At 40.6% G+C, this 17,867-nt stretch overlaps 1 protein-coding gene across 5 annotated transcripts in view; it reads left to right on the top strand.

Annotated features, from left to right (window-relative positions):
• The window catches only part of LOC139607310 (protein Dok-7-like), a 36,907-nt gene that overhangs the window by 5,010 nt on the left and 14,030 nt on the right, over positions 1-17,867 (top strand). For 2 of the 5 annotated variants that reach the window (XM_071460081.1, XM_071460084.1), the window contains 7 exons: positions 515-715; positions 6,618-6,737; positions 11,277-11,375; positions 11,789-12,591; positions 15,298-15,346; positions 15,470-16,105; positions 17,756-17,844. In XM_071460081.1, the coding sequence (XP_071316182.1) occupies positions 515-715; positions 6,618-6,737; positions 11,277-11,375; positions 11,789-12,591; positions 15,298-15,346; positions 15,470-16,105; positions 17,756-17,844 (1,997 nt within the window). The remainder of the gene's footprint in view (positions 1-514; positions 716-6,617; positions 6,738-11,276; positions 11,376-11,788; positions 12,592-15,297; positions 15,347-15,469; positions 16,106-17,755; positions 17,845-17,867) is intronic. The other 3 variants (XM_071460082.1, XM_071460083.1, XM_071460085.1) reach the window with 3 other exon arrangements.

The following is a 17,867-nucleotide window of genomic DNA, read 5'->3' on the forward strand; positions in this document are numbered from 1 at the left end:
ATCTGGCATTGCATCCCAAAATAAAGAGCTCACTGATCACTCTGTATATGCATATATATATATATATATATATATATATATATATATATTTGTTTGCATGTGGATATGTGTATGTAAGTACATATAAAGACATATTGTATATGTGACCATGTGAGCACTGTGTATATGTATGTTTTTCATGTGAGATATGTATATGTACATGTTGTGAAACCAGTTTCTAAGTCACTAGTTTTTCTTGGTACTTTGTCCATTTCTTTATTTTTCATTGCTGCACACCTCATTACAGTGAATGTCAGCTGTTAAAGATAAAACTTTGGCAGCTTCCTGTGCAGACTTTATTGATCCAGTTGGACAGGAGAGCCTCATCCAGTGAGATGCCAGTCCCTCGAATGAAACAGCTGTGTTGAATTTTGAAAGTTAATTGAGAATTGTTGGATTATACTTAACTCTTACTACTTTAAGTGTATGCTCTTGTCCTTTCTTTAATACTCTACCAGTTTCTGTGTTTGCTTAGTTCACAGATTCAGTGTTGGAGTTTTACCAGGGACCAAGTTGGAGAGTGGACCTGCGACTCTTCATCTGTGCAACAACTTACTGGCTCTGGCCCGGGACGTCCCCCCTGTTATCATTGGCCACTGGAACCTTCCAGACCTGCGCAGATATGGACCTGTTCCCAACGGATTTGTGTTTGAAGGAGGAACAAGATGTGGTTTCTGTAAGTTCATTGCTGCTCAATAATGTTATTTTTACACTACATTCGGATGCGTTTAGTTTAGTTAAACTGGCCATTTAGCTGTTGTGTGGCTTCATAAAATGATATTTTGTGATTGGCAGCTGGTTCCTTGAGGCAGTGAGATAATTGGTTGTTAGGCTGACATTTCTAAGATTAATGCGCAAAGGACATTTAGTGCACGGATGGAAAAATAAATAATAGTGAGATTAAAAAAAAAAATGAGATCACAGAAAACATACGCAGTGAAAATTAAGCAAATAAAATTTGATGTTAAGAAAAGGTGAACAGAGCCTCAGCACAACCACATGAAACACTATCTTCATCATCTCGTGGGAATAATGTCTCTGGAGTGAAATTGGGTCACATCATTAGAGGCTAATGGCTCATTAAATCATGATATGAGCCATGTTTTCCTTATGCCTGTCTCAAACAGAGCAATTAATCACTGGCTATGATTCGGGATGATTCATTTCTACCTTTCACTCAACAGCGTCTGTGAAAGAGAGGCTCCTTCCCAGTACAATGACTGTCCCGGTACAATAATGTCAATGTGCAACTGTGAATTAAAATACGTGCTGTACAGCCAGTTAGAAGAGAGAGAGAGATTGAGTATTTACTTTTGATAATTACGTTGCTCTGTCTTCACTTTGCTAATGTGGTTTGGGCAAAATATTAAAGTTTTTTTTTTTTTTTTTTTAATGCTTACAGCAGTAAATGGTCTGCAGAAACAATCTCTTGGTCCAGCAGCCTGGAGAAAATGGATCTTTCCGGCTGCAGCTCATTTTCCTACAGGGCTTGTTTTTAAGTTAAGGATTGTCTGGATGAAAACTCGTCCCACGGTGCAGTCATAGCTGGAGGGTTTTGATCACGCTGTTGTTGTCTGTAATGTATGGATGATGAATAATTGATCGAGTCTGGACAAATGAATGTGATTCATAAAGGGACCAACCAAGAACATGAAGCTATTCAGGAGCCTCTGTCACATTCTGGATACATGTTTGTGGGATTATACTTATAATAGTCTTAGTTGATGTCCTTTGGACCACCTTTAGAGAAGCTGTTAACCATAATAAATATAGTTTCTTTTGATTCACTTCATCCCTCAGCGTATTTGATGGATTTAAATCATTTTACCATTGTGGATGTTTCAGGGCAGATTTCCTACGTGCAACGCTTCCACTTCCAACTGGCATCTCTCAGCATGGAAAACATCAGTGTCAGCTTTGGGATTAGTGGGTTGAACTGAGTCACTGGATGCGTTCTCCTCTCTATCTGCTCATGCATCTGGCCTCCCTCAGGCGGACACATTAAGAAAGATGCTCAATGGAGTTTTATGACACAAAGAGAAAAGAGCCTTCAGATGTGTTTTATCGCTGCCAGAAGGGTGAGATGTGCAGATGTCGTCTTGAGCGGATTGTTGGAGTTTCAATAGGTTCTTGTTTAACCGCCTCATATCTGAAAAGCGTGTGATAGGGACGTTTATAGGGCAGCTAATGGCCCGTAACTTAGTTCTTCTGCTCCAGCTGTTGTTTAATTTTGTTTCACTGGTTTTTAGTTTTTCACATTAGTCTTCAATTCAGAGTTGAGGAAGTGTTTGTTGGCTGAGAGAAGATGCATTTGGAGTTTCCTGCTCTCATTTTCCCTGCTTTTCCTTCCTACATGATATGGCCAAAAGTATCTGGACACTCTAACTTTTGTCAAGGGCTGTTTTTCATGGTTTCATCTAGTTTTAATGAAGAGACATCTTATATGCTACAGTCGATGATGATATTTTAGACTAGTGTTTCCTAAACCTTTTTTTTTACTTTTTTTTAACTTTTACTTTTACTTTGCTGTCATCTTCAATGCAACGCACATGAACGATGGAGGATATTGAAAGGATACCAAACATCTGCACCTCCCCAACCGACCACGGCGTGGTTTGGTGTGGTTGCCATGCTAAAAGTAAAGTACAGTACCTGACAGAACTGTAACAGGCTATAGTGAGCAGTGCACAGTCACTTGGCTGTTTTTAAAAATGGCAAATTTGTTCAGAACGTTCTGGCTGAATGGGAGCAAATCTCTGCAGCCAGGTTCTTCCAGTAAGCTCTCCCAGATGAGAGGAGTCTGTCAAACCAACGTATTAATGCCCATTATTATAGAACGTGATATTCAAAAATCACATATGGATGTGACATTTGGCCATATGCAGTGTGAGTGCAAATGAGTTCAAATATTAGTTATGAAATTTAAATAGAGGGCTGTTACTGCTGATTTGATTTGTGCTGCTTAGTTATGGAGAGAATATGATGTAAAAGAGAGGAAACTTTTTTCACTATGTTTTGCAGCATGTTCTCCTCTGACTTGGTAAATAGAGCATTAGAAAAAACAGCTGCTTCCTGACAGCAAGAAACCTGTTGGAGGAAATGATTCAGACTGTGCAGGTTCACCCCTGCTGCGCCCAGAATTCATCATCATGTGTCACTCCAGAGAAGCCGGTTTTGAGGAATATGAGTTCTCCTTAAGCTCAGATATGGCACTCATAGCCGTGTGTGTGTGTCACGGTGATAAGGTAAACCACAGCTGGGAATGGGCACGAAACCATTAAAGAGACGAGTGTATGTCAACACCTGGAGGGGGCCGACACAGACACGAGGGGAAGACCAGCGACATCAGAGCATTTCGGACACGCGATGGAAACATGACACTTGAGAATGTGATTTGTGATTTATTTAGCTCCATTAACTCTTCAGCAGTGACTCTCACATAATACGAAGAAGGTCAGACATCACTTTTAGTTTCATATTTAAAAAAACAGAAAGCAAATATGAAACATGTAATCTGTCAGCACAGTTTATCCACAGTGGTGTAACGATGTTGGACCGCCCAACCTTTTGTCCACGTTCTCAGCGCTTAGTTTTTCAGTAGAAATTGCTAGATTTATGTGTGTGTGTGTGTGTGTGTGTGTGTGTGTGTGTGTGTGTGTGTGTATATATATATATATATAATGTATATGCATGGATCTCTAAAACTCGGGCTACACTGATTAGTTGATAAAAATCAAAACTATTATCTTTTTAAAATACCAAACATTTGATGCTTTCACGTTCTCAGATGTAACAATTTGACGCTTTTCTTTTGATTTGGTCTCATTTGACTGTAAGAAACAGAGAGAGGCAGATGAATTGATAATGACAGCAATCATTAGTCACAGCCCTGTGTGAAACACTAAAATGATCAGATGGGTGGATGAATGATTGAAAAATCAATTAGGCAGATGCTCTCGTAATCCCCTTTTGGAAATTGCAGCTGCCGAGTCACAAAACAAAACAAACAGGACACTTAAGCAGATGGATAAGAAAATATAATAATCCAAACTTAAGTAACTAAAATCATAACTAGAAACTGAACAAACTCAAAACATTTAATGGTTCTAGCTTCTGAAATTTGAGGCTTTGCAGCTTTTGTACATCACTGTAAACTGTTGTACTGTAAATTCTTTTGGCTTGTTTATCACACAAGGCATTTTTGAATGTCACCTTGGGCTCTGAGGGGCGTTTTTCCACAACTTTCATACAATTTATAGACTAAATGATTTAGAAATTGTGAAATTGGTCAGTATATTGATGGATAACGAAAATAATTTTTAAGTGCAGCGTTACTTACTACACTGTTTCTTGATTACCTGAGTGATCAGAATCACAAACACCACAAACAATGACAAACATCACAAAGAAGATTGAGGCAGAGCAGCAGTTTGTTACCCAGACGGAGGCTGTGTGCTCTGTCTCTTCAAACTTTCTGTCTGAGTGATCCTTTTATCAGTAAATATAACTGAAATCACAGCACGGTCTCTATCTTTAACTCAAGTGTTTGGTGATTTTGTCCGACGCGGATTTTGGCAGCAGTGCAGCAACTTTGAAATAGCTTGGAAGTCAACATGTAGTCTTAATGGGCTGTGTTTCAGTCACTATTTAAAACTTGTCCCGTTGTCTGACAACAGAAACAGAAAAAACATGTAAATGGGAACAGGTTTATAGAGAAATCAGTTGTATTAACACACTGTAGCCTTCATGAGAGCGCAGAGAGCTGGAGAGAGTCAAACAGATAAAGAACTGAAACCAGCTGTCGCTAGGCAGAATACAAATATGATGCAATGACATCAGTCGTTCACAGTGGTTCCACAACAGTCTTCAACTACATCCTCAATTGTGCGCATATGTGCTCCAGCCATGTACTAGGCTTTGAACTAGTCTTGATTCATTGTGACAGAGCCACAGAGAATGGTCACCCTAGTTTCACTCGGCTCTACAGAGGTTTTTAGTGGAGGTTTTTTTTCTTCTCATTGTTTTGGTTTCTGTGCCTGATGTCTCATGTGAAGATGCTTTAAAAAAGAAAAAAACAACTGTGCACTGCCTGTCCAGCCTTGCTGTTTTAAACTAAACTACAGATCATTAAAATGAATCTATAATGTGGTAATTTTACTAATAAGGAAGAAATGCATGTGTAGGTGAAGTTCAGTAGCTAGGAGAGAAGCCACTGTACTTACTTTGCCACTGCTTTTATAGACTGTAAAAGCAGTGGCAAAGTAGTTTGTCTCCCTGTGAATAGAGAGAATAGCACAGTTTGTTGTCAAGACAAACTATCCTTTTAACATTTGTGTGCTCGGATGACTTTGCTGCTGTTAAAATAAGAAGGCCAGCCTTGGCCCTCGGTGCCTGTAAAGGTTCCAGCTAATTAACTTTGTGAACACGCTTTAATAAGTGTTGCTACTTTGTGTGGATGCTGTGTTTTATCGCTTTTTAGAGGAGAGACCAGAAGGGGCCACTTTCTCTGTTGTAAACTAAACAAGCTCTCCCACCTATTCTTTGCTCGTTTGTACTGTAGCCATTGGCAGCACACCTCATGTTCACTCAGCTGCTGTCAAAAGCACGATGTGTGTAGGTGTGTTTCATCATCATCATTCTGACCTGGGTTGTTCTTCACTGCCTCTTCAGTTTCAGCTGGTGCAGACACCTGCGCAGACTTTGCTCCTGACCTTTGACCCTGCTCACACCCGGGGGGGGGTGTTAGGAATGTGATTGAGACCAGCCTTGACATGGGTGGTCTGAGGAACAGGGTGACACAATGACCCTTTATCAGTGACACCTTGTAATGGACAGCCAGTTGTATTGTCGGGGGGGGGGGGGGGGTCAAGAGACCTCTGGAGAGCATGACCTCTGACCTCTACATCAGTATATCCTCTTTGATGACAGCCTACATCAGTGCCAAAGACAAAATGGGAGCCATAAAAAGGAAATTAAATTGAACAGGAAACGGTTATAACTACGTTAAAAATGACCAAAAGTTAGCAATGAATGCTTGAAGTGTTTGTTTACTTATTCTGTGGTTGTACAGTTCCTGTTTTGAATCACAGTTCTAGTATTTTTTGGCTGTAATTTATTTCAATTCAATTTTTATTTGTATAGCGCCAAATCATAATATACATTATCTCAAGGCACTTTACAGGGTAAGGTCAAGACCTTACTTTGTTAAGACCTTACTTTGTTATTTATTTAGGCACAGCTTTTGTACAACTGCCTGGGTGGTCTCTTTTATTAAATTAAAAAGTATTTGTATGGAAATAATGATTAGTTGACAGACAGAACATTCAATTGGCAGCTACTTTTGGGCTTTGAGAAATTGTAACGGTGTTACTTAGTGTTACTCACTATTTTTAGGCATTTAAAAATGTAATCTTTTGTTGAAGCCCCATCAGATATCACTCATATCAACACTGTTATTGAAGAACTTCAAATGATACCCAGTTTCTTCTTTATTTTCACCTGTAGAATAAATTTTTACCAATTACAGTATATTTAACCTGGGTGTATAACATGACACTAATAAAGTCTGCTCTCGACAGGGGCTGGTGTTTTTCTGCTCGCATCTGCTGAGAGCGAGCAGATCAGCTTTCTATTCGACTGCATCGTCAGAGGCATCTCCCCCACCAGAGGCCCCTTTGGACTGCGGCCAGTTTTGCCAGGTCAGTACCAGAGGTGTTTAATGCTGCTTAGCTGTAAAGGACTGGAAAACCAACTGTGTGTCAGAGATCTACATGGACGGGGAGAGTTTAGTTGTAAGTTCTATCATTTAAAGGGCGATCTAGGTGATGCTTGTTTGGATAATGAGTAGCCGCACTGTTGCCAAGGAGTATGAGCAAACACTTAAGTCAACACTTGCCACAATAATTGTAGCATACGCTGCATGGCTGCCCTCCTGCGCTTCCAGCGATTTATCATAGCTGTGAGGTGCGCTGCCTTCCTGGAATCCAGCCATTTTTGGCAGAATGAGTCAGAAGATCCAGATGTGGATGGATATGCTTTGATGTGTCTAAATTATGACTGACAGCTGATTTTTTTTTTTTTTTACATAATTGGCTAATCCTCTGAAGCAATTTATAATTTTAACCTCTGACTTAAGTGTACTGTGCAGAATGTAAAGCTTAGGGTCACCTTAAACAACAGTAAGAGGATAACTACTGTACTGGCTGTGATTATGGCAGCAAGTTCAGTTGTCGCCTATGTATAGTTGAGTGTGTCATGCTACTGGTGGGAGAGCTGGAGGGTGGGCTGAGTTCCAAATAGCCATTAGGTTTTGTTTTTTTTTTTGTTTTGTTTTTTTTTAACTGTTGTTACAGCAGTGTCGTCTGGCAGGATTTCAATTTGTCAAAGAGAACGAGTGCAGTAGTTAAGTGGTAGAGCTAATATGAGAACACCATGATCTCCATTTGTGAACATATGAAAGTCAAAGTGTAGGAAGTTTTCCAGAGTTGAGAGGGTGGATTATTTTAATAGTGAGTCTGTAACAGTGAGGTTTATTTGTATGATGAACACCAAGCTCTGGCCTGTCCACCCTCGGCTTTTCTGTTAGCCTTTTCTGCTGCCACCAAAAATAAACAGAATCTGGTTATTTTCTTAGAAAAAGTTTTACTTTTTGGAGCACAGCTTGCTTTAAAAGATCATTACTATTGTTTAATTTCAGTGCTGAAAATGGATTCAAATAAAAATAATCCCCAACAATTTTGAGTTCCAGCTTCTCAGTTGTGAGGATTTTCTATGTAACATCGTGTTGAACATTTTCAGTAGTCTTAGACCGTTACCGACCAAACAAAATCTGGGAAATATAGGGCTTTAGTAGTTTTTGCAGTTTTCTGATAGTTCATATACTACCTAATTGATTGAATAATTAAGGAAAGTTTAGGAACAATATGATTCAGCATGCTGAGGCCCATGCCATCTACCTATGTGTCATCAAACTCTCCTTTTCAAATCTTTTATCCATTCTCTATCTCTATCCATTGTATACACTCCAAAAAATAGAAATAGTTGAGATGATTTCAGATACAAAGAATCATTCAAGAAAACACTCTCATCCCTGTATCTTATTTATGTGACTTCTTCTCTTATTTCTATTATGATAAACCATTTGGATGCTACGTCTAATATCACCAAAGCTGTTAAACATTATCTGCTCTCCCGCTGTTCACTATAACACCTCTCAATTTCCACACAAGCAGTCTCAAAACATTTTCTCACCCAGTCTGCAACTTGACAGAAAAGTGGTGCGGGCCGCTGTGGGGGTTCAAAGATATTCTGGTTTTCACACATCTCGCCGCCCCGACTGGAGGTTGAGCTCATACTCCTATTATTGTTGCACGTAGTAGAATAAATAGCAGGGAGGATGTTGCAGGGGGAGCAGGGGGTCAAAGTCACAGTTCACACAAGCAGAGCAGCCGAAGCCTCCTAATCACTCCGGGCATGTATGTAACCTCATCCACAGGATTCCACTGCTGCCTCCCCCCCCTTCGTTGCATTCTCGGACACCAACCTCTCCACTCTCCCTTCCTATTTCTCTCATCTTATGCTGTCTTATTTCTCTCTACAGCTCTTAATTGTGTCTCCAGTTCACCTCACTGTCCTTGTCTGTGTCTCCGTCCGACAGACTAAATCGTCATTATTTTGATTGATTGCTGTTAGGTTCCCAGACTCAGTTATCTCTTTGTTACCCTTGCGTTCTGTAGTGTTTCCACCTCTCTCCGCTCTCTGTTTAGTGTCCAGGTTACAAACTTTAATCCCATTTCACATTTAATCACTAAAATGTTTGTCTTGAAAGGTGGAAGAAGAATTCATAAGGCTTAAAAGGAAGATTTGACATTTATAAACATAGATTTTACGATTGGGTAGCAGTTATTGTTTAAAGCAAATTTCCAGGAACTTTCTGTTGTCCGGTAAACACTGTCACCTTAATTTATTTAGTTTTGAGTCCTTAACTCATAACTGTAGCATAACACGTTTGAAGCCTGTTTACAGCTCAGTGCCATCGTTGCCAGCTACTAGAGCCAAAGAATTCTAACTTGGTCGAAGGGGAGGGGGCGTTAGCGGAGATTAGGTGGGATGAGCAAGCCGCAAAAATACAGCTGAGTGTGATAGGCTATGACACCTGTCAGTTAAGCAGGTGTTACCCAAGTTACGTGCATTTTTGGTCTCTTTTGCCGCGCTGCATTTGGTCAATGGCATGCAGCTTGTTACACATTGGCAGTAGCAGGGAAACCTGCTTGAATGGAGTGCAGGTGGCAAATGAGGCAGCAGGTATGATGGTGAATCTCCATCAGTCGATAATCAAGCAGCAGCAGGTGGTGGAGATGCTGTGGTAAACTTTCATTTGGTTTTCAGAGCTTTTAAAGCTGTACAAGATCTTCTATTTCCTTCTGTTCGGATGCAGCCATGACAAGTCATGTGTAATATCATTATCAGTCTTTACTTTTTTACAATACATCACTGCCACACTTTGATTCATATTCCACACACAGCCTTCAGTTCTTGAGAAGAAGGTCTTTGGATCGTTGAGATGCATCACTTGCATCTGTTTTTCAGTTCAGCAAGGAGCCCAGGGAATCTGCACCTCCATCTTTGTGTTCCTGACCTTTTGAGACCACCTGTGGTAAATTCAATTGATTGGAGATGATTTGGAAAGGCACACACATGTCTGTATAAGGTCTCACAGCTGACAATCCAGATCAGAGCAAAAACTAAGGCAGTAGGAAGGAACTGCCTGCAGTGCTGAGAGACAGGATTGTGACATTGTGACACAGATGTGGGGAAGGCTAGAAACAAGTTTCTGCTGCATTTAAGGTTCCCAAGAGCACTGAGGCCTCCATCATTCTTAAATGGTAGAGGTTTGGAAGAACCAGGAATCTTCCTAGAGCTTAGGCTTTAGTGGCCAGACAGAAGAGTCTCGTCAGTGAAAGACACATGAAAGCTGCTTGGGGTTCACAAAGAAACACCCAAAGGATTCTCAGGCTGTGAAAAACAAGATTCTCTGCTTTGATGAAATCAAGATTGAACTGTTCGGCCTCAGTACTATGCATTTCCACACAGGATCTCTGGAGTTCAGCCGGAGATCCCCAGACCTGTGCCTGGACACAATCCTATCTCTGAGCTCTGCAGGGAGTTCCTTCGACCTCAGTCAGCGTCTTCATCCTTTTCATATATTCACTACCAGCGGAGCCAGTAGTTAAATCAAACTATGGCTGAAGCCAGTCAGGAGAAAAGCCTTCATTGTTGTTCTTTGCTCTTTCAATGAAGAAATACTCTCCAACTCTGCAATAATTGATGCTGTAGTTGCTTCTTCGCTGGAGCCACCATTGGTTCGGCCACAAGCCAAATGGCTTGGAGCCTGGTAAGATGGCTTCTCGCTTGCTGCCTCTTCAGGGTGAATACTTCCCGAATGCACTGTACAGGACACAAAGGACACCTGTGGCAGGAGTCATCTAACAGTTTGTCCCTGTGTATTATCTTTTATAATTTAGGACACTTTGTATACTGTAAGTCAATACTCCACATGTAGGACGATCTTAACCATTCAGAGTTTGGTATGTTTATTGCATTAATACTGCAGCCTCTGATAGATGTACAAAATTGATCCAGTGTCAGGGTTGACCTTGGTGGTCCAAGGTACATTAGATCCTCGCACAGCACCAACAATCTTTAGCCGCCAGCAGCAGAGCGCGTACCAACAGAGCCATGTGGCAGCGCTATTAATAAACCCTGTAGTGTTGCACAAATGCTGCAAGGTGTTCCTCTGTGTGACCCTTTTCTCTGCCCGTCCAGCGTTCTGTCTGTTACACTAACAGACCACAGAGTGGTACACAACGCCGCTGCCAAAGTGTTTGTTGTTTTCCTGTTTTATTCTTGTCACTGGGATTTTATTTTCATGATTCCACATGAAGATGAGTGAGACCCTTGTGGTTTAAAGTGTCCCCTCTTGTTTCTCAGGAGTAGCTGAGTGTGTTATCACAGCTGTGTCACAGCAGAACAAAATGCTCAGCTGCGTCACATTTGATCCCATATCTCATTGACGGTAGCAAGACTCACAAAACCTACCTCATCACTAGTTAGTTTGATGAGTTACATCCCCTGAAGGAGGGGATTTTTTTTTCTTTTGTCTTATGATTATGGTGATTTCTCAGGCTACAGTATGAGCTGTGTGTGAGCTCATGTTTTTCGGACGCTCTCTCTGACAGATCCCAGCGCCAGTCAGACCAACTCAGAGGAGAAGCTGAACCACGAGGCTCAGGAGCTGGAGAAACGGCTGAGCATGCTCTCTCACAGGAGCAGCACAGGTAGAAAATGTTACTGATATTCTGTGCTCACAGAATATCAGTAAAAGTGGAAAAACAAAGTGGAAAAACAAGTGAAACTGCACCTTTAAGTTTGCCCATTTTATTCACCTTCCTGCTGAAAATGTGTACCTTTCATTACAGAATAATCCCAGAACACCTGTAATCATTCTTTTACTGCCGTGAACCTTCTTCCCCTCCAGAGAATATAAATGATAAATTGGCTTTTAATAATGTTGTACTTAGATTTAAATTAAGTTTGCGGATATGACATTATTTATACAGGTGATATATTGTTCCCATTATATGGTGAATACCAGGGAGAGAGGTGGCTGAGGAAAAACAGGCCTAATAATATTATGAAGCTTATTGATGAAAGTGGTGTTTTCTGTTGATGAAATTTAATTTCTCTGCAGCCTCGTCGACGTACTGCACGTCTGCCGGAGGAGACGACCGCAGCATATCCGGTTCTTCCGACACCTCAGACACCAGCCAATCGGACTGCAGTATTGGCAGCCGGCTGGCCATTTGGACTGAACCGGCCTCCGCTCCGTCTGAAAACGTTGCCCATGTGGCTGCTAAAGTGGCACTACAGAGCATCGAGAAGCTCTCAGTCAGCCAGGGAGCCGGAAGTCGGCCTGCAGCCAAGCCCCCCCGCCAGCTTCAGGAAATCGGGCGTCAGAGTTCGTCTGACAGCGGCATTGCCACCGGCAGCCATTCCTCTTACTCTGGAAGTTTCTCCTCCTACACAGGCAGCCTAGATATCACCCCTGGGGAAGACTTTGGGTCTGTTTTCAGCTTGCCTCCCCACTTGGCTCAAGACCTGAACCCTTGTACTTGCTCCACTGTTTCTGGACATGAGTACCAGGTGCCGACATCAGTTAGGTATCTCTATGACACTCCTAAGAGTCTTTTACAAGAGGGAAATGTGGGTGCCAAAGACAATGAACCCTCCACACCAACTAAGGACACTTCTGTGCTGCCAGGTCTCACAATAGAGTCAGCAAAGGGGGATAAGAGCAGTGTCACGACTTGTGAGCATCACTCAGAAACTGAAAGACTATCAGTGAGTGAAGACTCACAGGGTCCTGCAGAGGAGAGTAAAAAAAACAAGGCGGTGCCCTCCAGTGAACATCCTGACCCCTGTCACATCTGCAGCTCTCTCACATCTGTCTCCAAAACCATCGTAACCATCTGCTCAGTGTGCGGTGGATTTAAGGTAAGTAGGAACTTACCACTCTTCTGGAGTGTTTGGACTAAGTTCTTTTTTTAGACTCTCTAATTTTTTTGTGTCTTTTTACCCTTTTCCCAGAAAGAGGCTTGGGTTAGGCTCAGAGATCAGTGTAGTTCTCTCGTTTAGTCTTAAAATGTAGAAAAAACGGCATCTCTCTCAATCAGATGGTCTCCACAACGTGCTCTGTTGTGTAACTCGCTGTCGTGCAGTAGCAGCTTGTGTGAGCAGGCCTTATCATCACTCTATCATCTGTTCTGTGGCTCGCTGTCAATATGACCTTTGTGGTATGGTGCAGGCTGACGGTGAGGTTGCTTTGCATTTGGTGTGAAAACAACGAACCGTCCCACGGCCCTTCTGTCTAACAAGTTAGCATTTCAGCAGCCAGTTGAGGTTGACACTGACTTTGCATTCAGCAGATTAAGACCTTGTTAGTTGTGAGTGACTTGCAGTTTTTTCTTTTTACAACTCTAATGATTATTGCTTAACTAGTACAGTTGAGGGAAGGGAGTGTTCTGGTTTTTTATTGGAGTTGCGTGTAAACTCCAAACTGAATGTCATCCAGGTTTAATTGCTGTTTTTATAAGCAAGATGCCAAACGAGTTTGTGGTGAGTTGCTTTTCTGGCAAGTCAGTCTGAGCTTTGAGGTTTAGATGTTCTTTCAGGTGATGGGAATTTTCTCCTGGGCTACATGATCACAAAGTTGGTGTGTTTGATCTCAGTTTTAGGGCAGCAACTACCTTATTTTCTTTTTTAGTTAATCTGGTCATGATTTTCTCAACAGTTTGGTCTGTAAAATGTCGGAGAAAGATGAAAAATTCCCATTACAATTTCAACAAAGTTCCCATCGCTTGTTCTGTCCGTCCACCAGTTGAGAAAACAACACAGAAAAATTCAGTTTAGAGCTGCAACAATTAGCTGATTAATCAACACAAATTAATTAATTAATTGATAACTATTTTGATAATTGATTTATCATGCAAATAATTTTAACTTGGCACTGATTATCCTTGGGTTAATCAAGAGATTTGAAGATATAAACTACGCCGTCCAGATTTTCCACGAATTGCAATCAAAACCGGAAAGTTTGGGGCATTTTCTTTTTTCTTTTGTTAACAAGCTTTTGGCCTTTTTTTGACCAAATAATTAATTGAATCAGTAGATTAATCAATAATGAAGATAATCATTAGTTGCAGCCTTAATTCAGATTAATATCATAGCAAATATTCACATCTGCAAAGTTGAAACCTTAGATTTTGTTTTTAAAGAATTACTCAAATGGTTAATTTATTTTAAAATTACTAATTGATTAATCAACTAATTGCTTCAGCTGTACTTTGTTGCTTTCACTGTCTTGTCTTGAGAAGGTGCTGTGAGTGAAATATAGTGAAAAATACGATAGATTTTAATATAAATCAATTGAGATGTATCCTGCTCTGTGGTATGTAGCTTTATATTATTTTTCATAAAATGTCTTACTGATGATTAAAAAGCCTTCTTGCCTTTGTAGCACAGGGGCTCTTAAATGTTGATGATATCATTGAAACATCCTTGCCAAACCCCACCATTTGAGCACCCAGGTTAGTTCATGTCAGTGACTGTATTGAATACTCACAGCTCCACCTGCTGGCAGTGCATTTATTCAGGAATGCAAATTACATTTGATTAAGTTTTCATGTGTCTGTGGATAAAGTATCTGTCCTCTTTGTTCCCTTCAGTCAGCTAAATTAAACATGAGTTATTGGCCAGAAGCTGATGGATCAGGCATGAGCAGCGTGGGAGGGCATTTATCACCCTCAGCCTCAGCAACACAGTCCACCCCTGTAGTGTTTATTGGCTCACAGTTAAAGGGCTAGTTCAAAACAAATCCATAACTGAATACAGGTTATTTCACATCTCAGAATATATTCATTAATGCATGATAATCTTATCATAATTAATAGTAATAGAATTGCTTTCACGGTTGTCATCAGACTTTCTCACTGTAAAATGAACTGGATGTCATCATATGTCAGCCGTGCATGTAACATTTAAAGCACTCACAGTCATGATGTCTCACATAATCTTTATTTTTATTGTCAACAGTCTATGAAAAGTCCAGAAGCAGCAATGAATTGATCCTGTTAATAAGTGTAACCTGTGAAGCCAAAGGCTGATTCAAGTTCATCCTCTGCGTCCTAGACCTCGAATGTTGTTCATGAACTATTAAAGACACATCAGTGAGCCACAGAGCTGCACCGAGTGACATGTTCCTTCATCACGTTGAACATTGGCACTGCCATTCACTTCCCACATCCACTGTCCTGCTGCTGTAAATACTCACTGGAGCACCAAATATGTACTAATCCGCAGCTGAAAATAGTCCCCAACAAATGCACGATTTATCCTGTTTTAGTAAACTTTGCTCTAACTTAATTTTAAGTTTAAGCCTTTTCTAAAAATGGAACTATATATTTACAACCCATTTATAAAGATGTACATCTTGAGAGGAACCAGTACACTTGTGGCTAAGTCAGAAAATACTGAGAGACTCATTGGTGGTGTTGGTCTTATACATAGATTATTGCCAGTGCCTCGTATCCACCAGGCTCAGATGTTTGCTTACTGTTGTTTTTATATTTCACACAAAACCCCTCAATTTAAGCCAGTTTGCATAAAGGATCTAATTAGTATATTTTTTAAATTATTTTACAGGGGACACCGTGTATCCCTGCAAGTGGCTCAGTCGTAGCTGCCATACCAGGTAAGTGTAATCAGCTGAAATATCGTATGCACCCTGCATGCATCTCCTTTGGCATGCATGAACAGATTTGATGCATGCTTGGACGCTGACTTCATTTGGGACAGAAATCAACGTGTGCTGAAGGGTTTCTTTTGCCTCCAGAACATCATATTTTCAATTCGGCAGATCAAAGTGTTGACAAATCACCATGCAGACCCAGCACTGCCAGTGAATACAGTATTGTGGAGGAGAACATTCTGGAGAAATCAGGGGCCTCTCCTGGCTCTGGAAGCATCCTCAGGACGAGTGAGGATTCGCCGCTGCCAAAAAGAGGACGAGAGAAATTAGCCAGTCTCTTAGCTGATCTGCTCGGCTTTCCGATTGCAGATAGGCCGCCAGAGGCAAAGACAAATGGGCTTAACTTGTATGAGTCAATGAGTCCTGCTTTCGGAAATGAGCTCAAATCGGCACCAACTCGCACCTGTGTACCATTACAAGATTCACAGCAAGACAGAAGAGCTGTCATTTATGAAAACTGTTTGAAGTGTCAAAGAGAGCACTGCCAGCCCCCTCCCCGGGTCGTACCTGCTGAAATGTTCCGCAACAGGAACATTTTTGCTTCCCAAACCTTTCCATCTGGGTTGCACCTGAAGAGAAGCCAAGAACATGAAGTAGCTGTTAATGAGGAGCTGCTCTATCAAGTGCACAGCGATGGATCACGCAGCGCAGACGGGCAGTGTCAGTATGAAGAGATGAATGGTCGCTCAGTGACCAGTGAAGGTAAGAGGCCTCTTCACCAGTTTCCTCTTCAACTGATGACAAAGCTTCTGCGATTCCTTTGGTGTCCTTTTCCTCTTCTGTCCTTTGAAATTCTGATTCTGTCATGTTCTTCCTCTTTGTCATCAATAAAAAAAAAAGCACACTTTACTCCTGGCGTCTTTTTGTTTTATCAACTGCTTGTTTTCTCTTCACACTCTGTGATGTTTGTTTTGTTCTGTTGCTTGTACAGCTGAGCTCTTTCAGATCTCTGAAAACTAGAGGGACTTGAAGTTACTCCAAAGTTTGTGAAAATCAGAAATATAGGCTCTGCTACAGACTGATGGTGGATTTTTAAGGGTGACAAACTTACCACTTTGTAATAAGGCCCCTGCTATAAAGGGTTTTCTAAGTTGTAACTAATGGTTTTACTAAAATTTTATAGATTATAAATTGGGTTGTGAGGTTGTTAAAAGTCCCTCTGATTGATTGGACCATATGAGCAGTCACCTTCTGGAGCAGGGCTGCAAAATCTATTGATATACAACTCATTAAGCAATTATTAATGGATTATTATCATTTATAACACCATTATTACCAAAACCTTTTCACCACCAAAGTTGTTCTTATTAATGGTTTATAATTGATCAAGCATTGGTAAATGATTATTAACTGTGAATTACAACATTTAATCCTGTATAATGGGTGCTGTATTAAAAAAAATCTAACAATAATCTATATTGGCTAAATTTTTCAAGCGTGTTGATTTCCATGCTTTTATTTTTTAACATGATTTTTATATGGATCACTTTAAGATTGGTTGGTTAGATAAATTATATATGTGTCCATTACAGTTAAGTTGATTTACTGGCTGATATTAGCTTAGTGAAGATGTATCACTATATACGTTGAGTGATAAGTAACGAGAGATTGCACTAAGGACATGTCAAAAATATATTTTTAACAATGTCACTGCAACATTGTTTGTAAGAGTCTGTAAAAAGTCATACTCGGTGCACATTGAGTTCACACTTCCTTTAAAAAAAAAAAGCAACAAGAATTTCTTATTAAATGAAGTTTATCAAGCGTTAATGTAGAAAAAGTGGACACACCTTTTCTTTTTTTTTCCCTTTGCCAGTAATTTGTTATTGACCTTAAAATCCCACCATCAGTTTGGCTGTAACGTTAATGCCACTATGTCTTTAATTTTTAATTGTCAGATTACATCATCAATGCTGATGTAGCAGTTTAATTTAACACGAAGGCTTTCTGGATGATAAAATTGAAAGTATCAGTGATAACAACAGATCACGTCTTGACTCTAAACTGCAGCATGTCGAATCTCTTTACCTGCATGCTAACTTTGATGTCTGTACCTTGTCCGTTAGCCATGATTAATAGAGCTCTTATTCCCAACACCAGGCAGCAGAGGGATGCTGTTTCCCCATGTGTCATACTTTGTTGTGTTGTGAGATGACAAATCAATCCACTGTTATTTGTTCCCATCACTGGATCTGCAGGAATGCATGCGTTTATACCCAGAGAGCACTTTGTCTGCTTTGATTCACAAATGGATTTAAAAACCACAGTGTGGGATTATTTTCTCCTCTGGCAAAAAAAATTGCAGTTTTGTTTCATATATTTAAAACACAATATATTTTTCTCTCCCACCAGACAAAAGGCTTAATAGCAAAGAGGAAAGACGCAGAGCTGATCCTGCTTATGAGATCATGGAGAGTCGGCTGCCGGAGAGGAGCTCTGAGGTAGGCCAATCCAAAACGCTCTA

The sequence above is a fragment of the Trachinotus anak genome, unplaced genomic scaffold (assembly GCF_046630095.1).
Source record: "Trachinotus anak isolate AG129_WGS33_773 ecotype Australia unplaced genomic scaffold, CSIRO_AGI_Tana_v1 ptg000023l, whole genome shotgun sequence".
In the NCBI taxonomy this organism is placed as follows: domain Eukaryota; kingdom Metazoa; phylum Chordata; class Actinopteri; order Carangiformes; family Carangidae; genus Trachinotus; species Trachinotus anak.